This window comes from Aquarana catesbeiana, linkage group LG02 (assembly GCF_042186555.1).
Source record: "Aquarana catesbeiana isolate 2022-GZ linkage group LG02, ASM4218655v1, whole genome shotgun sequence".
NCBI lineage: Eukaryota > Metazoa > Chordata > Amphibia > Anura > Ranidae > Aquarana > Aquarana catesbeiana.
The window spans coordinates 157,467,583-157,480,601 of record NC_133325.1 but is presented as its reverse complement, the minus strand read 5'-3'; the positions used below and the strand labels follow the sequence as shown (position 1 = coordinate 157,480,601).

General features: G+C 37.7%; 1 protein-coding gene across 1 annotated transcript; it reads right to left on the bottom strand.

The window, feature by feature from the left end:
• Positions 1–7,985: 7,985 nt before the first annotated feature.
• LOC141129829 (olfactory receptor 5AP2-like) lies at positions 7,986–8,960 on the bottom strand. Its single transcript, XM_073617891.1, has one exon. It carries the CDS (start codon positions 8,958–8,960, stop codon positions 7,986–7,988), a length of 975 nt encoding a protein of 324 aa, XP_073473992.1.
• Between the last annotated feature and the right edge of the window lie 4,059 nt (positions 8,961–13,019).

Sequence of the window (13,019 nt, the reverse complement as noted above, 5' to 3'; positions counted from 1 at the left end):
AAGAAGGGCAACAAAGCTAATAAAGGGTCTGGAGGATCTTAGTTATGAGCAAAGGTTGCAAGCACTGAACTTATTCTCTCTGGAGAAGAGACGCTTGAGAGGGGATATGATTTCAATTTACAAATACTGTACTGGTGACCCCACAATAGGGATAAAACTTTTTCGCAGAAGAGAGTTTAATAAGACTCGTGGCCACTCATTACAATTAGAAGAAAAGAGGTTTAACCTTAAACTACTTAGAGGGTTCTTTACTGTAAGAGCGGCAAGGATGTGGAATTCCCTTCCACAGGCGGTGGTCTCAGCGGGGAGCATTGATAGCTTCAAGAAACTATTAGATAATCACCTGAATGACTGCAACATACAGGGATATACAATGTAATACTGACACATAATCACACACATAGGTTGGACTTGATGGACTTGTGTCTTTTTTCAACCTCACCTACTATGTAACTATGTAACTATGTAATTCATTATCTGATGCCCAGCTGAGTATTGGCGAGAGAACAGCAAAGCCAGTTTACAATAAGCAGCAATACAATTACAAAAATATAAGATGACATATTTTATAAATAACAGTTTAAATCAAAAAGGGAATAATATACAGCACAACAGACATGCATCAATAGTGAAAGAAGGCACAGAGACAAAGCGACAAACTGGCACAAAAAAGCGGTTGGTTTGCACCTTCTCTATTTAATTTAGTAGCTCTGTTACATATATCTATAGTGAGGTACATTCATCACCGACTGGCATTTGATAGCAGGGCAGGCATGTGTATCCATACGTGCACGAACATAGTCATGCAAACACGGGCACACAGATCAGCCCGTAGGCAAGTGTCAAGAATACAAGAAAGAAAATTTACACCATCGTCGCTTACCCTCTCCAGTCCCCCATCCAGCACACATGGCACCCCCACACCTCCTCAGCACACACGGAAACACATCCAGCGACACCACAACCCACCGCCAGCCCTCCCACAAGCCCCGCTCTGCACACCTCCAGCCAACAACCCGCACATCCTCACCAGCAGTCTTTCTGTCAGCTGATGAAAATATACAGGCCGCCGAACAAAAACACACAGAGCAAAAGGCGCGAGAAAACCGGCAATGAACCACAGCGCCACCAGACGTGCCCCCAGGTACACCGAAAAAACACGAAAGCACCAATAACACTGGACAGAAAACCGGAGAGGGCAACAACAACGGTGCAGCATAGTATGACGGAGAAGGACCAAGTAAATGAATAGAAAAAAGGCATCTTGAGGGTATAGCAGAAGGGATTAGAGCTTATTTTTCAATTTCACCAGAGCTGAATCCCTCGAGGAATGGTTTGAAGCATATGGCTTCCTTTAGGCCTGGGGGCAAAGTGGCTTTCAATAAATAGATCCATCTCAATTCCCTTTGCAGGAGGGTCTTGTTCCAGTCCACCCCCCTGGGATTGAGATGTATCGTGTCGAGGATAAGGAATTTGACTTTGGGAAAAGTTCCGCCATGTACTAGGGATACGTGGCATCCCAGGGGTAAATCACGGTCACAAGTATGCATACTAAGGATATGTCTGTATGCTCTCCTCCAAAATTCCAATTTAGTCTTTCCAATATAAGGAATCTATCACGTAGATTACCTGCTTCTTTTATAAAGGTATTCTTGTCTGTGCAAATGTGTTTAATTCTTAGATATTGGGAATATGGAATTGAGTTGATTAGGGGTTGTGGATGGAAGCTTGCAGCATGAAGTATTGTATTGCCTGTGGTATTCTTTCTATATAGTTTGCTACAAAGGTTTCCCTGTTTATCCTTATAGATTTCTATGTCCAAAAATGTTATCTGATTCCTATTGAAAGACATAGTAAAGTTTAATTTAAAATCATTACCATCATCACCGCCCACAGCCTTCATCTTGCCACTCCGGCGCAGTCCGCCGGCGAGGCATTCCGTGTCAGTGGGCCGGGTGTGCGTGACGCCTCTCCTACGTGTTGATGTTAGCGCATGCGTGGCAGGGGATGCGCCGCGCACACTCGGCCCAGGGGGCAGCCGAAGATCTCCCTGGCAACCAACTCCAGCTTCAGCTGAGTGCAATCTATTGCGCCAGCTAACTGGAGTTTCCTACCTTTAAAACCAGACCAGCACGCTCCCAGATCAAGCATTAGATAGCTGGATGCTGGGACGTGTGGCAGGTCTTTTCAACTTCTCCTGGTTAAGGTAACTCTATTTCAATATACTCCTCTTTGTACGCTAATCTACACTATAATACTAACTAATGTAACCACTGGTCATTCCTCTGTTCATACTCTTGTTTAAAGAAAACTCTATTTTTAAGCTTATTTAAAACTAGATGTTACTCCTTATTACATCTCCCACTACACCATAGGTTGATCAGATAATCTATACACACAGGATTTGATACCTATCCAAAACTTTTAACACACCACTTACCGATTTTTATCGGCTGTTGGAGTGTTTAATTGTTTTTTGTAATTATACAACATATTTTATCCAACAATATTTTAATATTCTGTTGGTTATTTTTATACCTGAACATACCTCCAAGCATCACATAACCTTGTTTTGAACCTTAATTAAACAGATTTCTCATGATAGTATTATGTAATGTTTTATTTTCAGTTATCAAACCCACCCCTCTTTTTTTCTGACTCAACACAATTTTTACCATCTTACTACCATCTACAGGTATATATACACTTTATGAATTGTCTAAATGCTCAAACTATATGTCCAGTAACTCTCTGGATTTATACTTTTGGTATACTCTTTTCTCACACCCAGGGACTCCATTTGCCTCAGTATATCGCTCTGGCTGCCATGTTGCCGCGGAACGCGGGGGGAACTTCCTCCACCTGAGGACAATACTATTCAGTCTATACTCACAGACCTTTCTGATGCCCACGCTGTCGTTAGACAGCAATTCCACCAGTATCAATATCCAATGCTATGTTGATTCTAAGCTTTTAATGTGATTTCACGAAATACTATAACAACTACCTCACCATTCAATACTATGTAAGTGCTATGATTATATTATCTCAAGCATGTAGCATTATGCCTTCACATGTTACGGTGATTCACTGACCATATATCTCAATTATATATTCGATGAACTCCTCTCTTCTCTTTTTCCGCACCCCTGAAGAAGGACTAAACTATATCCCAAAACGCGTTGGGTGTGAGGAGAGTTCCCTCTTTTTTCATTTTTTCAGGTATTCATTTTGTATGGTGATATAAATGAACTACCTAGATATGTCTATGTTTCGTTAATATTGTTTTAAAGTTGTTTCTAAATAAAATTTGTTTATTATTATATTGTTGTATATTCCAATATATTTCTATTTAAGACAGATACTAAGTGCCTTTAAAGTCCGCCTAGGGGAACCTTTCTTTATATTTATCCTTTATATTGGATGTGGCACTGTTTTAATAACCTAAGTTAGCCTCTCACCCCCCTCTTTTCAGAGGATAAATGGGTAGCACCAATTTGCATGGGCTCCTCCTCCTGGAGAGATTGAAAGGGCTCAGGAAGGTCTTATGAAGAAGAAATAGGCAGAGTGTGAAGGGGCAAAGCGCCTGTCTATACGGATGACTACTTGCATGGCTTCATTCAACGACTTTGGTTCAAGGTAGTGTACTAAGGAGTCTTTGATGGAGTCTGATAAGCCTTATCTGAACTGGTGTATTAGAGCTGGGTCATTCCATCCTGAGTTAGGTGCCCGGCGGCTGCAATCAAAACAGTATTGTTCAGCAAAGTGTTTATCCTGATGTAATCACCTAAGGTAAGTTTCAGCTGAATGGGCACCATCAGGATCATCATAGAGTAAACCCAGGGCCTTGAAAAATGCTTAGACTCATCCTCAGGCTGGGTTTTCTTTGGGGGCGGAACTAAAAGCCCAAGACTGGGGGTCCCCCTGCAACCATGTAATAATCAGGTAATTCACTGTGCTTAAGAACCAGAAGGGAGTGGCCTAAGCTCAAAGTATAGTATACAACTATTTTTAAAGTTGGAAATCATGGGGATCACCAGAAAAATTAGGCAGTTTAACCTTGGGCTCTGGTTCCTGCATTACTGCTGGAGGTGTGTTTACACGCACAGACAGTTCCTGGACTTGGTGAGTCAGTTTGCAAACCTCCTCAGCAAACAAACGAGCCTGTGTAGTCAATTTTCACAGAAAAATGTCTTTGTTAAAGGTTTGTGATAATGTCAAGCTAGCTTTTGTGTTCTCCACCTATAGCAGCCTCCTTTCCCATAAGGCAAGCAGGCCTACCGGTACTCGGTTGCCCCAGGTCTTACACACAATGCTATAGTGCTTGGCCACCACGCCAGGGCATATGTGAACTGAGCAAAGCAAACAGGTACTTGCAGTTGGCAGACAGGCTGACTGGTTCAATGACAGTCCAGGTACAAGGCAGGCAGAGTTCAGAGAATAGTCAATATTCGATCCAAGGTCGTCGACAAGGGAATCCAAACAGCAGAGCAGGACAAACAGGCAGCTTAAACATGTGCAACAAATGCAATATCTCAAGCATGAGACTGAAGGTTTGGCAGCCTTAAATCAGGTTTGGTCTCCACCTAGAGACTGGCCACATTAATCACCTTGCAGGTGGACAGACAGAGAAGGAGAATGCCACAGCCAAAACCAGGATGCTGGAATAAGGAGCAGGAGTGCTAGACGCTCCTGACACTGGGCAGGAAAGGTGTGAAAATGCCCTGTATTGAAGTGGTTAATTACTATTATATGTTTATTTCACCTGACTCTAGAGCCTGCAGCATGTTTAGCTTTCTAGTGGTGCAACAAACAGAAAGTGTTTTAGAATACAAAAGGCATTATCTAAAGTAATTAGCAGGGAATTTGTGGGTCACCAAAAAATGTAAAAATCGGGTGTCTAAGAAAGGATTTCAACACTATTGTTTTTGAAAAATTAGCTGTAAGGGGGATAGAATGATGTATTACAAAGTATGAGTATAAACAATACCCCACATCCCTACTGACAACAAATGTGCTGGAGTGATAGCTCATTGGTGGGGAATACCCAACATGTTTCAGAAGACTGCTTTCTTTTTCAGGGGTTTACAGCATGGGGAATAGAACAAAACACATTACTACATAAGCACACATACCTATGCCCAAAACATCATACAGTGTTAGATTTATCACTGAACGCACACATTGTTAAAGATAGAGATACAAATAATACAGCTGTCCTTTTAATAAAATCAATGCTTTTTTATAATTTCTGTTATAATGAAGTTTGATAAGATGTCATTTTAAAACAATTGTATCCTGTTGTCTCTAAAAGTCTAAATATGGGGGTTTCTTTACATTGCAATATATCACTGAGAAGAACATGTTATGTTTCTATTCAAGACAATATACAGTATCTCACAAAAGTAAGTACACCCCACACATTTTTGTAAATATTTAATTATATCTTTTCATGTGACAACACAGAAGAAATGACACTTTGCTACAATGTAAAGTAGCGAGTGTACAGCTTGTATAACAGTGTAAATTTGCTGTCCCCTCAAAATAACTCAACATACAGCCATTAATCTCTAAACCACTGGCAACAAAAATGTGTACACCCCTAAGTCAAAATGTCCAAATTGGGAACAATTAGCCGTTTCCCCCCCCCCTCCCCGAATCATGTGACTCATTAGTGTTTCAAGGTCTCAGGTGTGTTAAATTTGGTGTTATCGCTCTCACTCTCTTATACTGGTCACTGGAAGTTCAACATGGCACCTCATGGCAGAGAACTCTTATGTTGTTGCTCTAAATAAAGATGGCCTAGGCTATAAGAAGATTGCCAAGTCCCTGAAACTGAGCTGCAGCACGGTGGCCAAGACCATATAGCGGTAGCAGTACAGGTTACACTCAGAACAAACCTCACCATGGTCGACCAAAGAAGCTGAGTGCACGAGTTCAGCATCATATACAGAGGTTGTCTTTGGGAAATAGAGGTATGAGTGCTGCCAGTTTTAAATTTCGGAAATTGGAAAATTCTAGATTTCAGAAATTCTAAATTTCGGAAATTCGGAATTTTGGAAACTCGAAATTCGGAAATTGGAAATTTGGAAATTAGAAATTGGAAAATTTCAGAAATTCGAAAATTTGGAAATTTTAAAATCCAGAAATAAGAATGAAAATCTGAACATTCAAAAGAATGAAAATCTGAAAGTTCAAAAACCCAAAAATCTGAAATAATAATTAACTAATAATAAATATTAAATTATAGGTATTTGAATTTCCTTTCAAATTTGGCTGTTAGTGAATGTAACGAGTACGAATTTATCCGAAGTTACGAATAATCTGAACTAACGAACGCTGTATCTAAATGAATGTAACGTAACGATCTAATAATAATAAATAACAATAATAAAACCTTTTTATTATTATTAATTTGTTCCATTCCATTTGTTTAGATGCGGCATTCATTATTTCGGATAATTCGTAACTCCAGATAAATTTGTATTCGTTACGTTCACAAACAGCCAAATTTGAAAGGAAATTCCAATACCTATAATTTAATAGTTATTATTAGTTATTTTTTCGAGTGTTACTGATTTTCTTTCTTTTTTCAGATTCTCGAATTTCTGAATTTCCGAAAATTCGAAATTCGGAAATTTGAAAATTTGGAAATTCAGAAATTTGAAAATTCGGAAATTCGAATTTGAAGATTCAAAATTCGGAAATGTGAAAATTCGGAAATGTGAAAATTCGGAAATGTGAAAATTCGGAAATTTGAAAATTCGGAAATTTGAAAATTCAGAAATTCCAAATTCGGAAATTCGAAATTTGAAAATTCGAAATGTGAAAATTCGGAAATTCAAAAATTCAAAATGAATTGTGAATTTTTGAATTTCTGAAAAAAGCAAAAAAAACAAATGAAACGAAAGCGAAAATTAACAAATTTTTTGTTAGTGCACATGTCTAGACTCTAACATCCACCAGCTCTGTGGTCATGGAGGAGTGGAAGAGGACTCCAGTGGCAACCTGTGAAGCTCTGGTGAACTCCATGCCCAAGAGGGTTAAGGCAGTGCTGGAAAATAATGGGGACCACACAAAATATTGACACTTTGGGCCCAATTTGGACATTTTCACTTAGGGGTGTACTCACTTTTGTTGCTAGCAATTTAGACATTAATGGCCATGTGTTGAGTTATTTTGAGGGGACAGCAAATTTACGCTGTTATACAAGCTGTACACTCACTATTTTACATTGTAGCAAAGTTTCATTTCTTCAGTGTTGTCACATGAAAAGATATAATAAAATATTTACAAAAATGTGAGGGTGTACTCACTTTTGTGAGATACTGTGTGTGTGTGTATATATATATATATATATATATATATATATATATATATATATATATATATATAAAGACATGCTGGTAGGTTAATTGGATCCTGTCTAAATTGTCCCTAGTATGTAGGAATGTGAGTTAGGGACCTTAGATTGTAAGCTCCTTGAAGGTAGGGACTGATGTGAATGTACAATGTATATGTAAAGCGCTGCGCAAATTGACGGCGCTATAAATAAATAAATATATATATATATATATATATATATATATATATATATATATATATATATATATATATATAGATAGATAGATAGATAGATCACACACACACTTATATATATATTATTTATATATTTTATTTCATAAAATATGTGTGAGTGTGTATTTCATTAATGTTAATCTGAAGGTATAAAAAAATATAGTTTTACATATACACTTTATTATGGAGTTAACAAAAAAACTGACCAAGGAATAAGTATACAAAGACACATAAATAAAAAAATAACATCATATTTATTTGAGAATTTATATATTCTATTTTAAAAAGCAATTTAATAAACCACAGGAATTACAAATTAATAACGTTGTATTATAATACACTATACTGTTTATACTGTACATTAAAATATATGACAGTAACTTTTTTTTTAATTAGTTATGATGACATTATTTACAACAATATTTTGTTTTAATCTTCTTTAAAGCCTGTGATACTTCATTATTCCTTAAACTATAGATAAGTGGGTTTAACATGGGAATAATGACACTATAAAAAACAGAAGCAACTCTGTCCTGGCTCATGGTGTATTTAGAGGAAGGTCTTAAGTACATAAAAAGGATGGTGCTGTAAAATATGGTAACTGCCAATAAGTGGGAGGCACATGTTGAAAATGCCTTCTTCCTTCCCTCCTTGGAGCGAATACTAAGTATAGTTGATATAATATAGCTGTAGGAGACAATAATGGTAGTGAGTGAGCTTGACTCAGCAAAGCCTCCAAATATGAACATCAGGATTTCATTCATGGTGGTCTTGGTGCATGATAGTTTTAGGAGAGGAGGGACATCACAAAAGAAGTGATCAATCTTGTTGGTCTTACAAAATGGCAACTGGAAAGTACAAATTGTATGTAGTGTTGCATTGAGGTAGCCCAGAGTGTAAGCTCCAGCTACAAGCTGTATGCATTTTTTCTTTGCCATTATAGTGGAATACAGGAGTGGACTACATATTGCTGCATAGCGATCATAAGCCATGACACCCAATAAGAAGCATTCAGTGGTTACAGATGCAGCAAAAAAATACATCTGTACAGCACACTCATAATAACCAATGGTTTTTGATCTTGACAGAAAATTGACCAACGTTTTAGGGGTTATAATTGTGGCATAGCAAAGGTCTAGAAATGATAAATTATTAAGAAAAAAATACATAGGGCTGTGGAGTCGAGAATCAAGTCTGACTGCTACAATGATGCCAATATTACCAAGAAGAGTGACAATGTAGAAAATTAAAAAAAGAACAAAGAGAATAATCTCAAGTGTGGGATTGTCTGTTAGTCCTAATAGAATAAATTCCTTAAATTCAGTGTTATTCCACTTTGCCATTAAAAAAAGTATTCCTAAAGTGCAGAAATATTTTGTCATTCCACTGATTTACTGAATAAAAGACATGCGTATGAAAGCAAACTGTGATGCTAACCCCAAGCACATATAATTTGTTTAAAAATATATTAAGAGAAGTATTGCCAGCGCATATCAACAGCAAGACTATGGGACATTATTATTTTGTGAGTAATGTTGAACCTATTACATGTTTTTTTTTAACAACTATTAAAACAGTAAATCTACCCAAAGTAAGGGAGACATTCTGTTTTGGAAATAAATAGTTACCTAGTTCTCTAAAAAAAGGAACAGTTGCTTGGCCTTCACATACAGCATTCACTGCACGTTTCCCATGACTGCTTTTGAGACAGTATAGTGTATCTTTGAGTAATCAAAGCTGAATTAACAGAAATCAAAGAGAAAAAGCTACATTTTCCCCCAATAAATAGACCCTGTGTTATATTGTGGCAGAACTGGGTCCAGCAGAATCATGTGATTTTTGCAGGTTCTGTAATGATTGTATTTCATTGGGAAAAAATGCATTTTGTTTAATTTCTTAATTTTCAAAAAAATTGTGACAAAAGATTACAACTCACCATGCCTCTTACTAAATACTTTGGGGTGTCTACTTTCCAGAAAAGGGGGGAGGGGGGTTATTTGTACTGTCTTTGTATTTTAAGGCCTCACAAAAATTAGGCTATCAGTACTTTAGGATTGATCACTTTTCAGATATATACCATAGTTTGTAGACTGTATAATATTCACACAGACTAAATAATATACACTGATTTGGATTATTTTTACTAAAGAAATGTAGCAGGATACATTTTGGCTTAAATTTATGAAAAAAGATTATCTTTTTTTTCAAGGTTTTCAGTATTTTTTTCCAATTATATAGCAAGAAATAAAACCCCCAGTGATGATTAAATACCACACAAAAAAAAAAAATATGTCTAAAAAAAAAAAAAAAAATTCAATTTAATTTTGGTACAGTGTTGCATGACTGACTAATTGTCATTCAAAGTGTGACAGTGCTCACATCTGAAAAAAAGTGATTAAAGCAACAACACTGTATAATAAGTACCGGGTACCGCAGCACCTACTGGGACTGCCAAAAAACATGAAATTCTAGGTATAGGACATCACATCCCCCTTTATCTCCTTAACTATGTATTAATAATGTGTTCAGGTTTGCACCTGCTCAATAAATTTAAATTTTCTTAAAATATACAGCAAGTTAATAGCAACATATACAAAAATAAGCACAAATATTAAATATGTAGTTCCAGCAAAGAGTTATCACCTTGCCAACCACCATCTGCAAATAAACTTTGCACAATATGTATGATTATTATGAGCTGTTAAAGTGACAAATGCATTTTTTCCACATTTTTGGTCATTTGTTACCTTTATTATAAAATCTGAGCAGGGGGATTTTATGAAAACAATATACCAAATAAAAAAAGACATATGTCCTATAAGTATACCTAAAGGCAAACCTTTTCCTAATATTTGGATAGAGTGATAAGGGAATAGAATCACTGCCCATTTTTTATTGCACTTTAAGTGATTGGAGAGGAGCGCCCGATGTCCAAAAAGAGAAAGGTCTCACTTGATGATATTTATAGTTATTTATTGGGGATAAAGGGAAACAAGTAGAGCCAACGCGTTTCAAGGGAATTGCCTCCCCCTTCTTCAGGGCAGTATATAGAGAAAAAGATACATAGTAAAAACTCATAGCTAGGCCATAGGATACATACAAAGTGCAAAAAGTAAAAAACATCTGTGTAGTTAAAAATAATTTTAAAAGAAATTAAAATCCACAGTTAGTCTTTAGAATCATATTTAGAATCATATTGCGATTGATATATAGGATGAAAGCATATCCACATTAAATTTTAAAAGATGCAAGATGAAAAGCAGTGGGCACAAAAAAAAACAAAAACAAAAAAGAACCACTAGATATTCAAGTTAAAAAACAAATGACAAGTCATCAGTAAACACAGTAAAAATCTCTCCTGCGCTCAGGTGTCCATGAACCGAACGTGTGGTGCGACCACCTAAAAAGGTAATGCCTAATGTCTTGCAGCCCTTCTTTGAACAATGGGTATTCAAGCTAGAAAAAAACAGAAAAGAAGGAGGGCGCACCAACCTAGTGCATTACCACTGATAAACTTTAATGCAGCATAAAAACAGAAAAATTATACTCACAAACGAGCTTACAAAAAAGTAATCAGTAATAAATAATAAAAACCATGTATGCAAATACTATAGGATAAGATAAGATCTGTCCAAATCAGTTGGGCATTACAATGTCATATGTATTAATGTACAGTAATGGAATGCCATATGAATATGATGAATGTAAAAAAAAAAAAAAAAAAAAACATTTCTAAACCTATTCCTTATATTCAAGTTCTATAGACATGGAACATACCATGCCCTAAAATTGAATGTGGTCAGTGGTTATATCTGTAAAATTAGAGATTAAATGTACAAGGCTATGAGACTGACCTGTATCTCTTGAAGAATGGTTACATTTTGAGAGGGTTAAATTCTGTGGGAAAAAATTCAGAGAGAATGTTGAATTTAAAAACTTTTTATACCTAGAAGTGGACAGATTAATAGTGCCTAAGGCCCCTTTCACACGGAGCGGATCCACTGGATGGACTCCGCTAGCTCAGCGGGGGAATGCTCTGTTGATCCCCACTGAGCAGGCGGATGACAGGTCCGTCTCTGCTCACTGTGCAGAGATGGACCTGTCAGAGCCCAGCTGTTCTCTATGGGGAGATCGGAAAAAAGAGGACTGCCTGTCCATTTTTATTCAATCTGCTGGACGGATGGCAAACTTTTCGCCATCCGTCTGTTTTGAGCGGATATTGTCAGATTGGGCGGCACAGTGGTGCAGTGGGTAGCACTTTCGCCTAGCAGTAAGAAGTGTTCGAATCCCAACCACGACACTACCTGCCTGGAGTTTGCATGTTCTCCCTGTGCCTGCGTGGGTTTCCTCCGGGTACTCCGGTTTCCTCCCACACTCCAAAGACATGCTAGTAGGTTAATTGGATCCTGTCTAAATTGTCCCTAATATGTATGAATGTGAGTTAGGGACCTTAGATTGTAAGCTCCTTGAGGGTAGGGACTGGTGTGAATGTACAATGTATATGTAAAGCGCTGCGTATATAAGTACCTGAAATAAATAAATAAATAAATAAATAAGATTGGATGACAGGTGGGTGTCAGCGGACACATCTCCACTGACATCTGTCTGTCCATAGAAGTCAATGGGTGGCCCACTCGGATTCGCCTGAAAAACAGACAGGCGGATCCGAGCGGGCCGATCGTGTGAAAGGGGCCTAAAGGGTTAATAGGTATAGGGATAGTAGGACATGACAACAGGAGACGCAAAGGAGGCCTGTAGTGGACATGAAATTGGTAGTACAGAGAAAATAATGTATCTGTTTGTATGGACCTAGAGAGAGATTACAGTTATTAGAGGTTTGAGGCGCTTGTGTAATTATTGGAGGGGGATATCACGTTAGACTAATAGAAGACTAATGGTTATGGAACCAAGCAGTGCAGCAGTGGAGGGGATGACAGATAGGAAGGTGAGTGCAGCCTGCAGCCAGGCTGATCCAGTGGTAATCAGGAGGGAGGTGTGAAGTTACAGTATGTCAGGAATGCAGGTCTGACAGCTGGGGGATGAGATAAGATCTGCTTTGAGATTGTATAAACTGAGGGACAGGGGGAAGCTGGAGGGTGGTAGACTCTCCACAACAGGACGTTATCGTGGACAAATTACTGCAACTAACAGAGACTGCACAACAAAAATTCCCACAGGTCAAAGTAATTCTGTCCTCCATTCTTCCAAGGAGGGACATACCAAACAGCATAATTGAAGAAATCAGCACAGAGCTGGCAGACAAAACCAGGTCAAAGCCTTCCATTCACCTGGCACAACACCATTCTATAATGCCCCAACACCTCTATTATAACAAACATCTGAACAAACAAGGGGTCAGTCACCTGGCAAGAGAATTCAAAGACTCTACAGAGCAGAGAAAAGGAGGAGATAAGAACCCTCCTCAGCACATTATGCAATAA

What these genes read in the sequence shown, in the direction of transcription:
- LOC141129829 (XM_073617891.1), bottom strand. Translation starts at nt 8,960, where the DNA reads ATGACAAAATATTTCTGCACTTTAGGAATACTTTTTTTAATGGCAAAG.